This window comes from Temnothorax americanus, unplaced genomic scaffold (genome assembly GCF_048541705.1).
Source record: "Temnothorax americanus isolate GAGA-0224 unplaced genomic scaffold, ASM4854170v1 Scaffold1, whole genome shotgun sequence".
Classification (NCBI taxonomy): Eukaryota; Metazoa; Arthropoda; class Insecta; order Hymenoptera; family Formicidae; genus Temnothorax; species Temnothorax americanus.
Window position 1 is genome coordinate 2,784,826 of NW_027509230.1, and position 22,516 is coordinate 2,807,341.

The window sequence follows — 22,516 nt, forward strand, 5'->3', positions numbered from 1 at the left end:
AATAGCATATAACGGAAGATAAAAACGAGATAAGATCTCACGTTTCTTCTTAAGATCTCGAACTTAATAGACACATTGACACATAATCGCAATAATGTTGTTTCATAATGTACTCCTCGAATCGACGAGATATTCTCATATTTTAAGCAAAAGACAGTTTTTTCCAAAGTCAAAGTCAGGAACGTCGAAATTCAAGTGTTAAATGCACGCCGAAAGCGTATTGCTAATTGAGCAGCGAGAGATAGACTATTTCAACCGATAGAGACTACGACTATTTCATTAATAAAGCCTGTGCGTGTGTCGTGTTACTCTATTTATCTCGAAAACAGAGTCCGTTGATGTCCGCCGCTCGTAACAACGTGACACACTAGTGTCAATTGCATCGCCGACATGCACGTCATGCAACCTAGCAATTAACCCGGCACCGACTCACGCGAACTGCTTAGAATCCATGTACTTGGAAATTCGAAACTGTGTACTTTAAGCGGCCATTAACGTGAGACGTTCGTTACGGCAGGCTTTCGTATTTATGAAAACTGCTACTTATGCCGTGTAAAGGCACAAGAGGAAGAAATTCTTAAAATATTTCGCTAAGCTGCGTCAAATTCGATCGTCCGGATTAATAGCGATTTAACATTTGATCTGCGAGAAAGCAAGTTCTGAGTGCCGTTAAACCGAATTAATTAAATCCCATTAATTTAATCCTTTGAGATAGTTCTCTGATTAAAATTCTGTATCGGCTCATCAACGAGTTTTCCCAGGTGTCTCAGCATCCTTAAGTATAATTGGATATTCGAAACTAGCGCATAGTGCATTTATATTATGAAGTTAAGCGAACAATTTACATTTCGCCAGTTTACTTAAGACTTGTATTTGTGTCCAAGTTGGTTCATAACATTGCGAACGCTACAAAGCTCGATCGAGCAGATTGCAGTGGAAATAAATTAAACACTCGAGTATTTTTTAACGATAAAAATCGTAATAAAATTTTTGAAAGTGTATAACCATTTGCTTAAAAAGCATTTATTAAAAAGCGACGACTATGAATTGCAAAATTATATCATTGGATTATATTATGACGTCACGTTTATCACAGCGTCGCAATTATCGTGATTGATCGCATACAAATTTTATCGCATTTTCAACGTCGAGAGATAGATCCCGTATATCGCGAAGAGCACACCCATAAGATATGCTATTAGAGATTCCTCTCTTGAATACTCCATCATGTCAAATAGCATCATATAAAGTACGTACTAATCCATTACTTCAACGAAAGAAGGGAGAATTTTCGCAAAAGTGTCTATTTTATAGAATAATTTTTCAGTTGCTTCAAAAATCAATATTTTTATTTATTTGTTTATTATAGAGCTACAACCTGCAAGATCGCATCATTTCTTTCTGAATGCCGTAAGATCCGAAACACGCGTATCTTTCCTTGAGAATTTCCTCGATAGTTAGAGATCGCAGGAAAACGTTTTATTACCTCCATTTCCGATATAAGAACAAGTGCTGGAATTGTGGAATCCGACATTCTCGAAGGTATTTCTCTTAAAGACGTTGCAGCAATTGATCCTTCGAGGCACCTAACTAACAGTACGAAATTTTATGAAAGCTCCGACGTGGAATAGTACGAAATTGCGAGTTTTTTTTTCAGTAGAGCGGAACGACACGCTAATCTTCTTTTAGCACGATTTATGTGCGAAATTGAAATAATTCACAACAAATTTTGTAAAAATTTCTTCCGCGAGTTGAAGGATTTCTCACAACATCGCGTAGAATTAAATCTGTTGTAATTAAGTTCAAATTAAAGCGAAAACTGCAACTGCTCGAGTTGCATTGAGCAATCGTCGTCTGTTCGTTTTATACCGATGTATTCCGCATCTTTAGAAACCGTCGCATCTTTACAAAAGTGACAAAAGCATACTGCGTTTTCTCGGCAGAGAAATAGAGAGGAACGGGCGCGCTCGTCGCGCTTCGTTCTACTTGTCTGTCGCCGCGATTCGTCAGTTTCTCCTTCGCGCCTGGCGCTCGTCGTCGCGCGCGTTCAAGTTTTTTCTCCTAGCATTGCGAGCGCGACGTGATTCACGCAACGTTGTCGGCTTAGTTTGTTGAACGACGTAAACGCGACCACTTGCAAAAAAGAGAAGGATAAAGATTTTTTTTTAGATTAGTACATTGTCGGTTTAATCCAGGTGTAACTACTCAGATTTTATGTGTTTACCACAATTCGTCCGTTTCTACTTTACAGCGTGTATATATATATATATATATTATTGGAAACAAACATAATTAATCACATAAAAAACGCAAATCCTATTTTCGGAACATTGGAAAAACGTTACGAAAATATCATCAAGCTTAACGAATTGAAATATTCAACGATACATTTTTCGCTAATTGCCAGAAACATAGTACGATTATTGCATTTGCAATATGATATGTGATAAGTCTATTGTTGAATTTGTGTACAATATCGCATAAATCCAACAAAACTGGACTGTGAAATCTATTAATTTATATCTACACGCATATATTAATCTCACCGATCGCACGCGCAGTTTCACATGTATAAGTACGCTCATTCGTAATCACTATGGTATTAATAAATCATTATACATATACCGCTTACAAATTATACTTACAATAATATCATTGCGGTATAATGCAAATTTATGCAAAAGCGGACCCACTCAATCTCAGATGTTTGCGTTCGTTTTATTGACATTGTAATTCTCATTCATATGGCAGGAACTATCGCTTGTCTTACATTATGCATGAATTTTATGCATATACCGCTATCGGGATAAGTAGTGGCGTAATTAGCGCGGTGTTAATAGTTTGTACTACTTGTTTGATACACGTCGCTTTCTTCTACCGTGTAACTCGCATTGCCTCGTTGAAACTCCACTTTGTCGTCTCGCGAGAACAATGGTGTAATTTATATGAATTCCTAAAAGCACAAAGTGAATTGCATACAGCCCGGCGTCTCTGGAAGGATTTATTTGCCTCTAGCGGCATAAAATCGACGATAATATTTCAAAAAGCTCGCAACATGCAGCATTACCGAGTTAATTACGCAATAATTCGAATGAAATTCCTTATGCGAAGGAAGAGAGATTTAAAACACGCAGTACTTTCCAACTGAAAAAAAATAGCGGAAATATATATGACATTATGCGAAAATCATATAGAAAATATTGAATAAATGTTGAAAGAACAATTTATTCAAATAATTTGTCATTGCATTTATGTTTTTAACTAACCGGAAGGAATAACTACTTGACAATTATATCTACATTTATACTCTCTGTGCTACTTGTCATAAATTTAATTTTGATTTAATAACGCAAACGTATATATACACATGTTCAGGACATATTTCTGGACCGCTTTTTCGAAACTATATTTTGTTTCTACCTTTGGTACGCGAAGTTTGTCGATGACGGCGTGCGGCGTGTATGTACAATAATGAGGAAGGTATAACAATCGTTCTCTGACATACCCTCTCATATACCAGGCATCGTTGTATCGCGCGGCTGCGGGCATTCGCTCCGCACAGCGGCTTGAGGAACATTAAACGGAACAAAAGAACGAGCGTTTAGCACGGAGGAATGCGCGGCCTCCGACTCCTGGCTTGCACTTGCTTTGCCGGACGGAACCCACGAAGCCGAAAATCCTCGGGTATCCCGCACCCTCGGCCTCATCGCTGCGTGCGCTACGGTTTCGCGCGTCTATTCTTCGCCCGCTTTGCGGCTCGACGCCGCCGCCACAATATGCGCGCATCCGACGTTACGATAAACGGATGACGAGCGGCAACTCCGCGTGTCTGATCCCTACGCGGCTACATTGGACGGAAATTTATACGCTATAAGTGGCGGAGCACCATACATCCAACATACTCTCGCAACGAGACAATACGAGCTAACAATGGCGTTAAATAAATTTGTATGTATCGTTTTAAATTTAAACTTACGCGCAAACGTTAAAATCGTGCTTTTTCCGATATTAATATGTCGCGACATTTTTATTTGTTCTTAAGAAAAAAAAATATAATTATGATATTCTTTAATAATATATTTCATAAACTTCTGAAGTATATGTATACGAAATATCTTTGAGATAACGTTTTAGTAAGAGAAAACGATGTTGGCGAACAAATAAGATACGTTGAAGAGAGTACTTGGGGAGGCTGCCTTTATTCTCCACGTCTTTTACACGGTTTTGTCGTCGCTCAGTATATTGCAAATTTTCCGACGACGCTATAGCTGATGGGAAGTTCGCGAGTATTCGACCTTAACGGCACACCGTTTCACGCACTTATCCTTCCTGTATTCTATGGCACGGCATGGCTGCTGTAAACGCATCCGGCATTATAATAAACGGCTGATGGGCCTCATCGCTCGCAGCTACAGCTGAATTCCGCGCGCTCATTCAACGAAAACCCCACCTATTATGTAAACTCGCGTTTTTGTGACCAAATTCCCTCGCGCACGTTTAACCAGAGCATGCAAATGCAAATATTAAATTCTCTCGCAAGTTGACGTTTAATTACTTTAAGATATATCTAACGTACAGTATAAGTGTACCAAATCATTGCACCGTTACGTAAAATTGCTTTTTTAAATATATTTAAAGGGTGTGTCGAGACGCTTGTTGAATTAAGATTTTATTGGTTAAAATACACCAATTTTTTCTATATTTATTTCCTTGAATTTAATTCGTCAAAAAAACTTTTTTACCTTTTGTTTGCTCATGTCCCAATATTGTTGACATTTAATTTTTATTAAACATCTGTTTTTAAGACATAAAATTTTGATCTCTATTTCACAATGAATGTATATAGTATAACATTTTAATAATATAGTTCTTTTTCGGATATCACGTAATAACACATAATGGACGCCGAAGAAATTATTCTCATCTTTCTGTATATTTTTACTTGATGTCCAAATGAAACAAACATGATGTGCAAAAAAATATTTCGCGATTATAATATAAATATTAATTATGTTATTAAAAGTCTTAAAGTCAATCTTATAACGAATTGTGTATATCGAACATGGAATATATCAAAATGAGGCTGTCTTTTTAACGTGTAATCGTCTAAAAATAAGCGAACAAAAGCACCAAGGCGGCAAAGCGAGGTCCTGTCCGCGTTCATGATGCCCAACACAAAGACGGCGTTATTTCGCCGAAAGAATTCTTCATAACGAATGTCACGGGCCGACGATTCTCCGGTCGTCGCCTTTGTGCTGGGGAAAAATCCGCGCCGCGCGTTAAATCTCACGCTTGTCAACCGACGCCATTCTTCTTCTATCTGCTCTAGAGCCCGACGCCGCCGCAATACGTGTTCTGGTATCACAATAACCGGATGATAAACTACGACACCACGCGCGGCAGCGTGACCGTACAAACCGATCCAGGACCAACTCAGAGCCGGCTGACGATTCGCCAGGCAGTGGAGACGGACACGGGCAATTACACGTGCAGCGCCTCCAACACCAAGCCGGCATCGATCTTCGTCTTCGTCACCGAAGGCAAGTATAAGCAGCGTACCGTTTCGTATACAAAGCGAACTTCCTTAATCGATATAACGCGGTCGTCCCGCGGTGCAGTCTCCCTTAACTACCTTTCTCTCCAAACGGATACCTTACTCGTATAATGATCCTCGGACGAACGAAATTGAAAAACTTGCTTCAATCCGACAAGGTATTTTACAGACGTTCGATGGACTATAATACTCGTATTCAGACTATCTTTTCCTTAATTACCTTCCTTCGAGCCAATTTTCGAAAGATTTCTCATTGAATACCTAGCTACATCGAGATATTTAATATTGAAATTGCTGACACCCGCGAAGAAAGATTAGGTACATCAATCATGATTTCATCAAGAATACATCGGCTCCGAAATCGTCGGAAAGCCTGGCTTGAGGGAAGATACGCGATTCCTGGCAGAATTCTATAAGTCACGCGAAGAAAAGAAAATCCATTCCCAAATTAAAAATGTCGCCGTTCTGATTGAAAGTATTTATTCTCCTCTCTCGCGCGAGAATATCCAACGTTTCTCTTATACCTATACGATTATATAACGTCGCACATAAAAAAATATATATCTATATATTGAATAAAGAAAGAATTATTTTTCAGTAGAAAAAGAGAACTCACAGGTCTGGTGATTTTTATCGAACGAACGCACGCGAGAAATATTTAAATAGACATTTTTAAAGCAGAGTGCAGAGATTTATAATAATGAAAATTGCACTGTCCACGCGGAAACATGGGAGCAAAACATTTTCCAGAATTGCCTAACATTCTCCCAATAAAAAAGTACATTTATTTGACGGCGATATCCCAACGTCCGGTTCACAGGACACAGTTCCTTTTTTTTCTCTATGTTTCTATTTCCGTTTATACGCGGATTGCGCGTGGACGAGTATACGCGGCGCCGTGTATATATGCGTGTGTATATGTGCGACGATGTGCGTGAAAGAGAACGACGAGTCTCCCCGCGGTCCTTCAACGATCGATCATTCGCCGCCGTCGGCCATTCTCCGATGTGTATATATAGCGCGATTTAACCCCTTTCTAACAAGGACCGTGGCTGGAGAAGAAAGAAGCCCAAGGCTCTTATGGCAAAAAGCGGTCCTCATCGACTCGCGGTGTTGTTGTCGGAAAATCCGCGCGCACAATGATTTTAGCTGCGGCCTGCAATTTAGGTCCGCCACGGTCGCCGCCGGTAATTGATGTGAAAGGATGAGGACACACAGTTGCGAAAATCTTAATTGGATTACGAGAAACTCGGTCGGCCAGAAAATTTATTATGCGGATATACAGAGAGAGAGTGAGAGGGGGGGGAGAGGGCGTCTCAACTCGGGATAAACGCGTTTTCGGCGGACTTTTGATATTATATGCATGTCGCCGGATGTTAAGAAATTGTCTGGCGATTAAACACGGGGAATATTACGTTCTAATTACGTTAGATAGACAGCGGATGATTGCTTAACCCGCGAGATGTACGTCGAATTTAGCGGGATCTCTTTGAATAGAAGGCGTGTGTCTTGTATCTGTCTGAAGACAGTTTGTTCCTGACACGGCGAGAGAGAGAGAGAGAGGGGCGGGGGAGAGGAGGGAGGAAGAAAGACAGAGAGTAAATGGAAGAACAATCGTCGTGTAATGCATTCGGCTTTAAACTGACAAGTGATATGCCGTTAAATGGATCCCACGTGACGCTTCGCGCGACAGAATAGAGCGGTTTTCGTTGAAAACGATCAAACGAGAAATCGGGTACAGCTCCCGGCCTCTTGGCCGCGGCCGATAGCTCGCGCGCTCCGATGGGACTGACACGCGAGGAGCGGCGGCGCGGCGAGTCCGTCGCGTGCGTGATAAACCGCTATACGAGCGGTCCCTTCTGTTCCGCGAAGTACTAAGCTTTCAGGTTAAATTTTGAAGATATGGACTCCATTACCGCGCGGCACCGACGCGCACACCGAGGCCGACGCGAGTGTACGCGCGCGCGCGCGCGTGTGTGTCGCGCGTACGTATAGCGAGCCGCGCGGCGCGCGCCCCGTAATTCACGGCCCCCGGGAACATATGGGGCGACGCCTCGCGCCGTAAATTACGGTAAAAGTGTGCATGCGCCGCGTTTCGGAGGAGACACGTATCGCCGATGAATGTTGCAAATCTGGCGGTTCTCGCGCGCGCAACGGCGCGTACCATGAATTTTGATATTCGGGAGATACAGGAAGAAGGATCCGCGCGCGAGCCGCTCTCTCTCTCTCTCTCTCTTTCTCTCTCTCTTTTATTCGCCTCGTTAGGCAAATTTACGATAGGATTATATCACGCCGGTCATTTTCCGGACGCGACATGATATATCGATAGGCCAGGTCAAGGCGGTCCGCGACATTATTAATGACGAACGGTGACGTAACGCCCGGCCCGGGACAAATGCGGTCGTCAACGTAGGCGCCGCGACGTCGTCGAGTCTGCCCGCGGTGAGGTCGTCGTGCGATGCCCCCGTCCCGTATACTTATTTAGCAAGCAATTTTTTGTACCTATTCTTGTACGAGCTATTACGAAATGATTCTTCTCCTTGCCGTAATTATAAAATAGAGCTCGACCGCGCGCGGAGAACTATTTATTCTTTTGCGGCCCAAGTTAATTTTCGCAAATGAATATTTCTTTCTCAATTTCATCTAAACTGCGAGTCTATTAGTATGAGTCAAAGAACTTTTATCATTCCTTGGAGGAATTTACGGATATTGCAGAAATACAGTTTAATTACAATAATCTTTTGGAATGCTTTGAGAACTATGAGAAAGGCTATCGTAAAGCATCATATTTAGCTCGATGTGGCACTGCAAAGGATTAAACGACTTGAAAAATTAATGCGTTAATACTAATTTTTAGGTAATTTCTCCTTCAGGCCGCGTAGGTCGCATGTACTTCACTTTGTCAAGGCTAATAGTTTTGCTTGTATGAATTTATTCTTATTAAGAAAAAGTATACAATATTTTTATAAGTATATAATTACATTACACGTAATGTTTAAACATTAAGCATTAATACATGATTTTATGAAATATTTTATAATAATGTTACATATAATAGCGAAAATATTGAATGGACTGAATGGAAAGTTCAGCGAGCGGCGCATACCCCTTCACAGGGGGACGCGTTGCAAAGGGTTGCAACAAAGTGAGCTCGCCGGGGAGGGACGCGACAATAATTTTACTTTTGTTAGATGTATAACAAGGGGTAAAATTATTCTCTTCGCTCAACGTTGCGTGGGCTTTTTTATTCTCATACGGCAGTAACTTTCATGCGAATTACAAAATTCTTTCCATATTTGACACAGAAACCTCGTTGAGTTATTTGCACGCGCTCGTCACGTCCGTTTCGACATTATAGCGTAGCTTGGTCGCGACCATATCCATTTCACTCTCGCTCGCGGCGCGAGATGGAGATTAATTATATTAGAAACGCGTAATAATGAAATGATATCTCCGCTGGTTGCGCGCGTTCCCGTTTGACCGACATTTTTAACCCCGTTGCTGCTGAAGAAACGCCGCGAGAGTCTCGACGAACGTATATGTGTCTCGCGTTAATGGCGAATTAATAATAATAGATCTCCCGAAGTATGTATAACTGTTCGGTTATACCCGGCACACACTCGGACTAGGTAGAATTATGCTTGTAAATATTGCCCGCGAGATTATTGCTTTGCCCAACGTTACCCGGCTGTTAATGATAGATAACTACTAACAATAAGTTATACTTCTCCCGGGTCGGTTAGTGCGTTCCCATCCGCTCTCTCTCTCTCTCTCTCTCTCTCTCTTTGGTTATTTTGATCCGCTCGTACGAGGAAACGTCGTAAAATCCTTAATGAATACTGCAGAACTCGAGACAGCCGCTCTAACCGGGAAATTCCGCGAGCTTCGCGCGTGACGCGAGGGCGAGGGGGAAGGGGAGGGAGGGAGAGAGGAAAGGGTGGAAGACTCGACGGTGTCGCGATAAATTATCTAAACGCCGCGAAACGCCGAGGGGTAAATTGGCTTAGCGCAACGATATACTAGATCGCAATCTTGTTAAAGACGGGGCGGACACACCTTTCCTGGCATCGCGGAAGACGGCGGCGTTAAACCCAACTTCCAAACTCGATGTCGACGAAGCCCCGCGGCGATCCCCCGGCCCACCCTCCCCTCCGACCAGTTGTCATCAGCTCGTAAACCGGTGTTTGCATCTAACGCGCGTATATTGCGACCTTTGTCTTCTCTCGGCTAATCGCAAGGATCGCTCGTAAACTCTTATTTACGCTTTTCTGCCAATTATAGCGCGTACAAATGGTTCACGTTGTCGCCAGGATTCCGACGACGACAACGACGACGACGACGGTTCCACAACGGTTGTTCAGTGAACAATAAAAGTGCCGTATAAAGCGGGTACTTACTTCATCCAATTTTTGTGTATAAACACGACTATCTCGGATTCCAATTAACTTTTAATATATATATATATATATATATTTTTTTATTTTAATTTTCTCTATTACATTTTTAACACTGAGTTTTTCTTATAAATTATTACATTATTCGCCTAAACATACATTTATACGTACACACATATACATATATACACATTTTTAATCGATCTTTCTTGGAATAAATTGTAACAAGTTTTATGCAAATAATTTAGTAATTTATCCAAAAAACTCAGTTAAAACCTGAAAGAAAAAATTGAAACAAAACAGATTGAAATACGCGAGAAAGAGGGCAGCGTAATATTATCAAAGGAAGAAAATTTAGAGTGTTGTTAAAGAATAGTCGCGATGTTGATAGTAAAGAGGGAAACGGTGAGAAACAGATATCGACAAAATAAAGTAGAAAGCTGCTCGGTCTGAAACTATGATTTTATTTTGTACATAACAGCGACGAACATAAAATTAATTTTGCGTTCACTTGTCCTGAATTTTTAAGGTCATTTTTATTAGGAAATACGTATTCTCTGCCGATGTTCGAGCGTGTTCTCGATCCACGAATGTCTCCACAAAAATAAAAACTACATAATTTTACAGAAACATTCTTGATGAATGCGAGGGACCAAAAATTCCGTGGCGCAACGGGAAGATAAATCTAGTTTCTTGCGAGATGCCATGCAAAATAGAGTGTCTTTCTGCGCGGCACAATTTATAAAGTAAAGAAGGAGATAATGATCCGCATTAGATGAACCATCTTCATCCTTTTAGTTGATATAGAGTCGTTTCGTTTCATCATGAAAAATGTATGAGCCAGTGAGAATTCTTATTAAATGGTTCTCGCTACGAGGGGATCGGAACATTAAATCCTCGCCGGGTTGTGCCAGCTGTTTGTCATTAGGTTTTGAGAGCGTCTTTACAACCGATGCACGTAGGCCGTAAATGCTGAAATGCACACTCTGACCCAAATCACGATTCCTACGTAGATTCTGGATCATGCATCCGGAGCATCGTGTTATTTTTATGAACACACGGCTACGCGACTCAGTGAATATCCCAAAATTATTTCGATACAGAGTCTGATCATCGTTTCTTTTCGCGATTTCTCAATCTTTAACTCGAGAATTTTTTACGGAAATTAAAACGAAACGATACAATATATAATAAAATATATACATACAATACAAAGTTTGTATAAGAGTCACTTATAAATAAATCTCTTCAGTTTAATATTCGCGGTAAATAATAAATGTGTATACGGGATTAATCATATACAAATGCACGAATTAATTACGTAAATATTTTATAATGCGTTACAGAATTTGCGAATGTTCAGGAACAAGTTAAGGCATTAAAAGCTTCTTATATAAATATATAAGCCGGGAGTCATTAAATTCCGCAATCAAAATTCATGCACGTAATTCTGTAAATGTTTGAATGCACTTCGATTTAATTGACAAAGTTTGTGCAGAATCTTATTCACAGACCCAAGAGCTATTCAGTTTCCGCAATCAATACTATTGGCTCCGGTGGATAAGTTAAGCTCTCCGTCATTGTTAGTCAAGAACGCAGTCAGTTCGGCCGAAAAGTTACGACTCACACAAAAATAACCAATAAAGCAGCTACATTATAAATAAAACCTTCGGTCAATCCTCCCTCCAGAAACAGTTCAGAAAATTAAAATTACAATACCGCTGACTAGAAAACAGTTTCAATCTTCTTTTGCAAACAAACGATATAAAAAAAATCGTAAGACTCTTTCTCGTAAAACTGTATACTTGGAGATTTCGGATGAATCTTCGAGAAGATACAGTTTATATCGATAAAAGATGCCCTGATATTATGGCGTGTTAATATCGCGCGGCAATTTTTTTTCTCGTCGCCAAAAGATAAATTTGTTAGGGAAGGGTATAGGGGCGAAAATATAAAAGGGCAAAAAGCACGTCGCGTCGGTCGGCCGCAAGCGAGACATGACGATGTTTACGGCGTTAACCATATCCTAGCTGAGTGGCTCGTATTTGCGGTTTGACGAGTATGGGGAATAACTCCGTTTAACGGCGGGTCACTATGCTTCTATTTGAGAGGAAACATCATCAAGGTCTTCCCAGGATTGGCGCAAAACCGGAGCAAATATCGGCCTGTGGTTAATTAACCGCGGAAGTTTAATCAGCGAGAGTGACCCTATAACTCCGGATACGAAATAAAAGATAGCATGCACGATCAATAGCGGGAAATAAATCTGTTCCAAAGTTGAAGACCGGCGCGAGAGAAGATATGATGCTATAGCTTCTCAGCGAAATACCATTTTCCATCTTTCCAAATACCGTTTGTCTCACCGTTCTTAAAGATCGAACATTAAATTTGCGTATTGCACCGTTTGCAAAATCTTTGAAATCTTAATCAATTAAAAATTAAAAATAAATAATGAAGGAAGTGTAAAAAGCAAAATCGTTAGTGGAGAATTTACTATTTATAAAAATAATATAAAGTAAATTTTAACGATCGTGAATTTGCATTAATTAATTTAGGATTAATTTATTATATTATGCGAATTTACATTTAGTTAAAAATTACTTTATATCTTTCTACAAATAATAAATTCATCACTGATTTTATTATTTAATTTTGTTTTATATTTCCTTTATCACTTGTTTTTTTTTATCTCGAAACAATAAAATAACGTCTTTTTATCTGTGCTTTATATACATATATAAGCAATGATTTATGAGAAGAAAAATTTCTCTTTTGCAGTCATTAACAGAAAAATTATCTCTAATTATCTCCGCTGTGTGTTCTACATATTCTGCGCGTGTAGGAAATTAATCATGTCGAGAGAAAATGCACTTTGGTAAAAATAAATTTCTTATAAGTCTCACATATACATATAAGAGGTAAAGAAACTTTTGCGAAGCATGACTTCGCGTCACATTCGTTTCTTTGTTCATTATCGATAGCCGCGACGCGTAAACCCAAAATACGCAAGGCGCCTCGGATAATAACGGTATAAAATACATTTTCGGAAACAAACGCAAGGGCCAAGCGTCTTTTGTAAGCCGGCGAATAGGTGAAAAGCACGCCGTTCACAATAGACGCTTTTATTTCGCGTGAAAGGAGAAATCGCGATGGTCTTCCAGTTCAGAGGTGCAAGCCCGACAAAACAAAACATTGACCGTTAATTAGCCGCGAACGAGTTATTAGACCGCGTTATAATGCCTGCACCTCGGCCTGCACGCAAATCGTACAATGGGGCAATGCGTGCACGTACGTGCCCCGGATCGATGACACAAGAAAATCGGCCAAACCGAAGAAATCTGTATATTAGATACGCGCGCGAACAGAAATCAAGATTTCAAGTATTTTGAGAGAAAATACAATTATCAAAATGTCCTATGAATTAAAGAATTTATTAGAGGATATAATCTTTATTAGAGTAATTTTGCCGGAATCTCGTTCTTATTTAATTTATTAATTAATCTCGTTCTTAATTTTTAAATATGCAGCATTGGATTAAAACGTATTTTGCCAACTAAATCTTTTGCCTTGAATTAAAATTCTGGAACAGCTAGTTGGTTACTGAAAGCTACTTGAATGTATATCAACAAAAGTTTTATTCTAACGTACCTTAAAACATGCCGTGACATACTTTATATCGAGACTAACAATTATAGTATGTATTACGTATTGTAACCTACTTTAACGTACTCTGACTTACCCTCGCCAATAATGTATACTTTGTTCCATTAGCAATGAAATTGATTTGTTAAAATAGTATATTTATTTTGAAAAATGTTCATATACATATATACAGGCACAGCTCTAACTATAATATGTTATTATCATATTATTATTGCGTTATTTTAAAATAATAAATATTAAAAAGAAAGTCTATATTTTCACATCATATAGTTGCGTGTATGTGTGTATACATAATTCATTCAACAATTCTCGCGTTTTCCGATTATAATTATGTACATACTAGTTTCAGTTCACCCAGATAATAGCTTTTGATAAAGTAAATATTTCCTCGTCGAGAGATTTGCGAGAAACAATGTAGATTAAATGTTAAGCCGCTTTCCTTCAATTAGCAACGAATTCTTGCATTTTGAGCATTCTTTTTACCCTATTTATTAAACGTTTTACATTTCAGATTTTTATTTATCTAATACTAATTATATACTTGTCACCCCTTGATTATCTCCAATCCCCGTAACGACGAATTAATATCGGCACGCCGTGACGCACGCGATATTGTATAACGCAATTTATAATATACGCGGCATATATCTATTATCAACATTAATTATTCCGCGGGGTAGCTACGACGCACGGTGTGAGTAACTATGACAGTAATTAGCTCAGTAATCCACGGCGCATTCTGTGCAGTTCCACGAAACACAACGGCACGATGCGTCGGAGCGTTGGCAAGTAATTTTGTATGCAACGGGAGACGCGCCGCCGCGCCGCGCCGCGCCGCGCCGCGCGCCGGCCGAGTCCGCGCCGGAGTCCACAATTTCAATTGGAAATCATAATGGAAATCTACGCCCGAAGTTTATTTCGGATCCCCCGCGGGTCGCGGTGAAAGAAATCCGCGTTACAACGACGATCCACAACGCAAACGATGTTTACGTCACGCAAGGAAAAAGGGAGATTTTATCTCTGTCTATCGATCGAAAATCTGACGTCATTTCGCTAGAAGAAAACGCAATTTCTCCTCTTCATTCCTCAATTCTTTAGTACGTTCGACGCCGTAACCATCAGCGTAAACCAGCATTACAATTACAAAAATATGTGACACTATGACTATGCAACCGTCCATATTCAGAGTGTTTGTTAAGTATTATCCAATATTTTAGAAGTTGATTTCTGACATCATTTTATGAAAGAAAATATGACCATATTTTCTTTCATAAAATGTCTCAAGTTCTCTTTTCAGAGATACAGGGTGTTAAAAATTCTATAAAATTATTATTTTTTTTAACAGCTCCTAAACAAAAAAAAGATTTTTTTTCAAAATCGGGCCAATAAATAAATAGGATATTACTTATATTTTTTACTTATAAAACATGTATCTGAATTTTGCCTAATTGCTTTTGGAGCAAAGAGGTGCAACTAACATAGAATAGTTAATTTAACTTAAAGATATACTTGTACCAAATTCGATGTTAACACTTTAAAAAAATTGGAAGAAACTTTTAAAAAATTGAATTTTTTTAAGTCTTTTATTTACGAACATTAAGAAAAAACGATAATTTTATAAAATTTGTAACATCTCTGAAGTCTTTAAGATCATATGTTCACATAAACTTTTCTTCGTGAAAGAACCTCAAAAATCAACAACTTTTAAAATATTGACCAATACTTGAGAACCGCCTTGTATGAAATACTAATATGTTGCGAATCAGAAAGTAAAGTCTCAAGCACATTTATAAAGAGATTCACGTTTTTACTTATCGTACAAGCCTCTTAGAAGTCAAACCATCAATTCCACAAAATATAAAAGGGAAAACCGACGAAGCTATACATTAATATTACATGCTTTGATATTAAAATTAAAAAATTTATAAAAGGCGAAAACGCAATCAGTTTAATTTCTTAAGGCTTACATAATTGCATGCCCAATACAATTTTTAGCTTTATTTCTGTAGGGTCTACTGAAAACTTCTATATCAAGTACTCTCACCATAAAAAATCGCAATAAGATATGTATCAAAATTAATTGCCATTTAGATGGTAATTTAATGCTCTATTCCTGATTTTAGTGTATCAAGTCGTTTAGCAGAAATTCGCGTTTGAAAATGGGGATGCTGGATATCAAGCTAGCACCTCCAATCTTAAATACGTACAAAAATAAAAAAGTAAATACCACAAAATTTTAAGTGCTCTTTAAGTGCTTTCAGGAGCAATTGACAGAATTGAGTTACCTGTTACAATTTAAAAGATACAAAATAACAAATTCTGGTACATATCTTATTCCGATTTTTTATAGTGGAAGTGCTAACTTGACAGAGGTCTATTAAAATTCGTGTTAAGCGCGCTAAACGCGCTGCTATTTAAAAGTATCCCGTCAAGTGTTCAAACACCGAATATTCCAAGCAATGAGACGCGTGTATATACGACTGCCGAAGCGCGGCGTCCTGGAATTCGCATTGATCTCCGTCCGTCTTGACTTTCGCGCTCGCCCCAACATATGCACACACATTCACATATACACGTTCGTAGCGTGGCACGTTCAATATGAATAATGGATTCAAATCAAACCAACCGTTTAGCGTGAAAGCGTGTGCCGCGAATTCGCGTCTGTTTGCATATGCGGATTTAATCTGCGTAATTTGTGTAAGTCGCTTTCCGATCGCTCTCTCGTGCGCGCGCGGCTGAAAGCGCGCGCGTGACGGAAGATGCAATTATTGAATAACAGGCAAAATGGCAGCGGGGGAGAGAGAAAAAGAGAGAGGAAGGGCACGAGCAGGAAACGAGAGAGAAAGATAGAGAGAGGGAGAGCAATCGCTTTATCGCCGGTTGTACTCTCTCGGCTTTAACACGTTGCAGCAGCGACAACGAACACGGTGCGCTACGGCGGAAATAACGCTCGACTTAACTTACAAGAGACACGCCACCGTTTTCCAACGGGGGCGTCCCGCCGTCGCGGCCCCTCGCGTCGATGTATACTCGATTACCTCGATAACGGGGGCACCTCGACGAATAAACGACGATCGATTTCGACGACCGATTTGTACTAACGGATCCCAACCTGTCTCTCTTGCCGTTTCAGGTGACAAGATGGCAGCGATACAGCGCCGCAAGACGTCGGCAGCGAAGAGGAATCTGGCGGGGGTGCTGGTACCGGCGGTACTCGTCGTAGCGAGCGTCGTTTTAGCGCGATAAGCGTTTCACTTCGAAATGTCCATAACTATTACGTCATTACTTCCGTTTGTGATAGATAGGATATTACCCTCCCCATCCCCCGGGACTTTACGGACCGCGTCTGCCCGCCCACCCCCTCCCTCCTTTTTCACTTCTCCACTCACCCCTAGGCTCACATCCTCTCTTTCTCTCTCTCTCTCTCTCTCTCTCCCAACCATCCCTCGCGGGGTCTTCTTTCCTCCCCCGAACCCACGTTCCCGTCTTCCGTTCCAACTTCCAACCACCCTTCCTCCACCCTTCTCTCTCTCTCGCTCGTCCCTCCTATTCCTTATTTACTTTAGTCGAGGTTGCCGCCGGCTGGACTACTTATTAGATATGCGAGATTTTCGTGGAAGATTGCGCGATTGCCTGCTCCAAGTCATTACGCGCGACGCGCATGCGACTCGAATTGTGTAAATACTGCCCGGGTCGAATACGCCACGACGAGGCGGATTACGTTAGGCCAGGCCTGTCCAACTTCCGGGCACCGCTTGGTCGTCCGTTCTCGACTATACAGGCCAGATTTCAGGCAGGTCGGATGGAAAATTCACGCGGTCAATGTAAACGAATCGATCGTGTTGCTAACAAGGTGAGGCTATATTTATCGGAAATCGGAAATAATTGATGAACGGGTTCGAAAAGAGTACGGACCTCCGTTGCGTACATACATGTGCGAGAACGATACAAGTTTGGGACACCAGTTGCTATATAAACACCGCGTTTCCTTTAAGAATATGTTACACCATTTACAAACGGCACAGTTGTCACCCTCACAATTTTTATTCTTGGACTTGTTTTGCTTTCGAAATAATCGATAAAAAAAAATGACCAAATAGTATATATGAATCGGGGAATGTGTCGCTCGAGTGATTTTAAACAGAAACTGCCATTTGGTACAAAGTCAGAACAGTTACAATAATAAAATCCTAGATGTTTGAAGATAATTTGCATTCAAGAAAACGAGTGATTGGATTCTTTGTTTATTTCGAAGAAATAACATTCGGCACAAGGATTTTGACTGTCTTCGAATAAATCGCATAGCAATTATATAAAATTCGCAATAATGAAACTGGTCGGTACGTTATTGTAGGTAAACTAGGAGTGTAGATGAGACTTTTCGAGTTACTTTCAATGCAATATATTCACATCGTGATTAAATAATATAGTTAACAACGATAGATCAATGCGACAGCATTAATCATACGTATTTTTGCGACGAATTGACGCCGCAAGTTAATTCGAAATTATATGTATTTAAAATCAAATCAATTTTGCATCGATGCTCTACAATTTTATTTCAAGTTGCAATAAAAAAGAAACATTTGCTCGTAAGACCTTTATACTCGTCTCGTTAAGAGCAATAACTTCGCGGATATTTCGAATCAATCCGAATACCGATACGACCTCTTTCTGCTTGAATCTGTTTGAATAACGCGAAGTCTGGGAAATTTTCTCTTGAGATACACAAGCAAAGAAGAATAAAAAGGGCGTATACTTATACACTTGGAAATACCAAGTCAAAACGGGAAAATTCAAGCGTCGACGCTTTGAACGCGAACGCGAAGCGTGGCATCTCTCCGCTCGCGCCACAATCTTACGCGTTTTTCGTTTCTATAAAAATTGTTGTGAAAAATTGTTCGCTTTACAAACGAGAGCGCGCAAGTCGCGGGCGCTCTTGCGACGTTGTGACGGCGTCACGAGATATGGAGATCGCACCGTCGCGTCGCACGTAAACGCGTTTATTGCGCGACACCGCGGCGTCGCGTCGTGCAAGAGTTTATATTGCACGCGGCACAAACGCTAACAAAGCGCGGTACGTATATACGCGGCTGCAATTCCCGAGTGGTGAATCGGGCGTCGCCCCCGCGGTACCGTCATTAAAGGCCATCATTAAGGCGTCTCGCGGCCACGTTGTTACTGATTTTACTACTGAATGGATTCGCATACGACATTCGAGTAGACATCGGGAATAAGATTGAGGACGTATTCTTTCGCGTTGTAATTTATTACAAAATATTCTCTTTTTCAATAAAACCGTATATAGCTTCGCGGATATTTTTTATCTATCCGAATACCGATATACCGAGTGATTTTGATAAAAAGTTCACCACGTATTTCTCGAAAACAGTCAGAGATAAGGAAAGACATCCATTAGCAAAATTATAGGCCAAGTAGGGATACATAGTTTAGAGACCTCGTCTAAATAAATAGATGTTTTATTCCCGTAAACGTACAAACGAAATAATTGAGCTCGCAAACATGTAGGCACGTTGATGGGGCAATTTATCTTGACGATCTGAGTCACGGGTAGACTTCCCATTTGCGCGAGGTTGTGACGCGTTCATACCCTCTGAACGGCGGCAGACACGTGGCAAAATGTCTAGTCTAAATTTACCACGCCGCTTTTTCGACGATTATTTGTTCAAAACAAACGTTATATTTTTGTATTTATTTTTCAAACAACTTTGATGTGTGCTGCATAAAAAATATAGGTCTATTTACAAAATTAAAGCGGGAGCCAGAGAATCTTTGCAAATAAAAATTCTGCAAAAAACTGCAATTAATACCCTTTATCTAATTCATCTCAGTGAAAACGGCATCTCAATATCTTCAACGGTTCAGAATAGGTATGTTAACATTTACGTGAATTACCCTGTATACAATATATAAAAGTAAATAATTTTTATGTATCTATAGCAAAATTATTTTATAATAATAATTTACAATAAAGATAATTGTTTTCATTTTGCAATAATAATTGATAATTAAGATAGTTGTTACTATAAAACATTATTGTAAAATTACTTCGCTATGTGACAACAAAAATTATTTATTTTTATACAAGAATTAAAAGCGGAATTACATTGGTATCGAAAGAGCGTCTCCGCATATCCGTTGCCGAATGTTATTTTATACATATGATAATCGCAAATTTTTGTGAAATATGCGCGTGACTGTTGTACATCCTACATAAAGTGAATTAAAAAATCAGCATATCGGCTAAATATTGAACAATCGACATTATGCGTGTTGCAACGATCGAGCCACGTAGCTCTGATCTTAAAAAAATTGCAAATATTACATCGTCTAATCATTGAACATGCTCAGTTCCTCTCAGTGTCCTCGCTTTTTTACATTTATTCTCTGACTCATTCATTGTTGGAGTTCTGACCTACATAAAAATAATTGACATTATTACACACAAATTGATAGCAGCATTGTAAAATCATCACGACACGATTAAATTCAGCGGCTGATGAACAAATGAACTGATCTCTTATTCTAAATGATCTCGATTTCACAAAATTAGCGCGTATTTGTTCCCGTTCTCCGCACTATGCATCGTTGAGGCACGCTTACCGAATCGGTTATTGAATTGCGGCATCGTTATTGGGCGTAAATAAGAGCCCAACGGTTGGACAGGCCTAGTGGGCTCATCGAGCAACGCTGGCGGAAACGTGTCGTGCGGAATTCCCCCCCCCCCCCCCCCCCCCCCCCCCCCCGGCGTTACTTTCGAGGTGCCCACGAAACCATCGCGCAGCATCGTTTTCTCTCGCCCGAAACACTGTACACATCGGATACGCGTAGCGATTAAGGCAATTCAACGGTTCTTTCTGTATATCCTAATTTAAGATGAGACACGCGCGCGCGGAGATACCAAAAAAAAAGGGAAAAAAGACAGAAAAAAGAAAGCGTAGGAAAAGTAGGATAAACGATATTTTGTCGGGAATCGAATCCTTGCTCCCATCTTCGTTTGTATACTTATGCGTTATTCGGACGACATGTCTCGGAAAATATTTCCTGAAAAACGTCTCGCTCCTTCCGGCGCGCGGAAGACGGATATACGTCAAGGGAAAACTCGCGGGTGGAAATTCGGGAACTGCACATGCGCGACGTTCGTGCCGTTTAATTCTTGAGGGACTACAGTATACGTGAGATTCAGCCGCGATGAAATCTTGGCGGCACGGCGTGTCGGAAACTTGAACGAGTAAAAAAAAGGTATATATATGAATTTAAGGGTATACGAGGATGACGCGTGCAACTGGGCGCGTGGAGAGCGAGCCCGAAGTCTCTCTTTGAGATTCTTTCTTAGGCGCGAAATCACGTCTAATGGAAATCTTATACGGGATTTGTGACGCTCGAGAACCGCGCCCCTGCACCGCATCGTTGGGGAAAGTCACGTATATATGTCGCGTCGCCGATATTATGTCTTCGAGCGCGGCCTGTGTATGCGACGCATCTGTATCGCGACATAGCGATTTATTGTAGTAAAATACACGCGATATGCGATAAAGAAAAAAAGAAAGAAAGACATTCCTGTACACAGCTAGACTTCCATTCATCCACGAAACACGACCGGCGGGATCTGCCGCCGCCCAGCATCGACGGAAACGTCCATCGGATAAATTGCACGTGTACCACACGTTTTCAAACCGCAAGTCTGTAACGTCTGAGATTAAATCGGCGTCGGCATCGAGTATATCTGACGCTAATTCGGAACACGAAAGTTAGGAGAGGTACGTATTTTAATTTCTAGAATTTTAATATAATTATTATCCTTTTGTAGAATATTTATTAGAAATATGAATAGTTGAGATTCACACACGGCAAATTGAAGAGCAAAAATAGCGTTTTAATTATCATTGTTCACGAAACTTCTAATCAGATTTCCTTGCCGTTATTAAGGTGCTTTATACAATAAACTCGCCACTTTTCTTTGGAACTGTCCAAATCCCTTTCCTCGAAAGCGGTTAATAGTTTTACGAGGCAATTGATCATACTCTAATGGCTCGTATAGTTGCCCGCGATAGAAACAATATAGCGTAATATTTCACAAGCTCGCGGTTCGTTCTAAATTTATCCGCGTTTAATAATAATAAGCGCGCAAATAAATATAACGTGCATACCGCAGTAATTTTCAGCAAGCCAGTCGGGCGTAACGTGAAACACATTACATAGATTCGTATGCATGAAAGTCCGTATGAGCCGTGCGTAGAATTCGTGGAATTCGCATCTGCATCCCGTAAATCTAAAATTTTAATGAAGTTACTCCACGAGATATAAAAGTAGAAAAGGAAAAAAAATCCCTTTTCGAACAATGTCTTCGTATGAATGTCGCGAAATTCAAACTCGACCCACATCGCGTTCCGTGCGCCCCGGCATTACTTTATTCGTCATTACATGAGTAATACATCTCGTCGAAGGATTTTTACCCCCCGATTTACGCTACGAAAGACGTATTCGTTAAATGTTTGTTCTGTCTCGCGACATCTCAATCTCCCCAGCGATATTTATATAAAACTGTCATCCTGACGTCGAAATGAAATATACAAATAGCTCCCGCTCGCTCTCTCTCTCTCTCTCTCTCTCTCTCTCTCTCTCTCTCTCTCTCTCTCTCTCTCTCTCTCTCTCTCTCTCTCTCTCTTTCTCTCCTTCACTCTGATCGGATCCCATTATGCGTTATTAATAGAAATATGCAGAACGCGCGATGTCAATTCCACCACCGGAACGATATTGCGAGGGATCCCTGTCACCGTTGTCAAATCGCTCGCTTCCTTTGATAACTTTTGATCGCCCGTTCGTGATAAATTTAACGGTTACAGCTTTATCGCTTCGCGTTATTTGAAATTCAAGCAGTCTG

General features: G+C 40.3%; 1 protein-coding gene across 6 annotated transcripts in view; it reads left to right on the top strand.

Moving 5' to 3' along the window:
• The window catches only part of Dpr12 (defective proboscis extension response 12), a 252,612-nt gene extending 230,395 nt beyond the window's left edge, over nucleotides 1-22,217 (top strand). For all 6 annotated transcript variants that reach the window (XM_077401490.1, XM_077401483.1, XM_077401477.1 and 3 more), the window contains 2 exons: nucleotides 5,330-5,540; nucleotides 16,745-22,217. In XM_077401490.1, the coding sequence (XP_077257616.1) occupies nucleotides 5,330-5,540; nucleotides 16,745-16,857 (324 nt within the window). In that variant the 3' untranslated portion in view covers nucleotides 16,858-22,217. The remainder of the gene's footprint in view (nucleotides 1-5,329; nucleotides 5,541-16,744) is intronic.
• The last annotated feature ends 299 nt before the right edge of the window (nucleotides 22,218-22,516 follow it).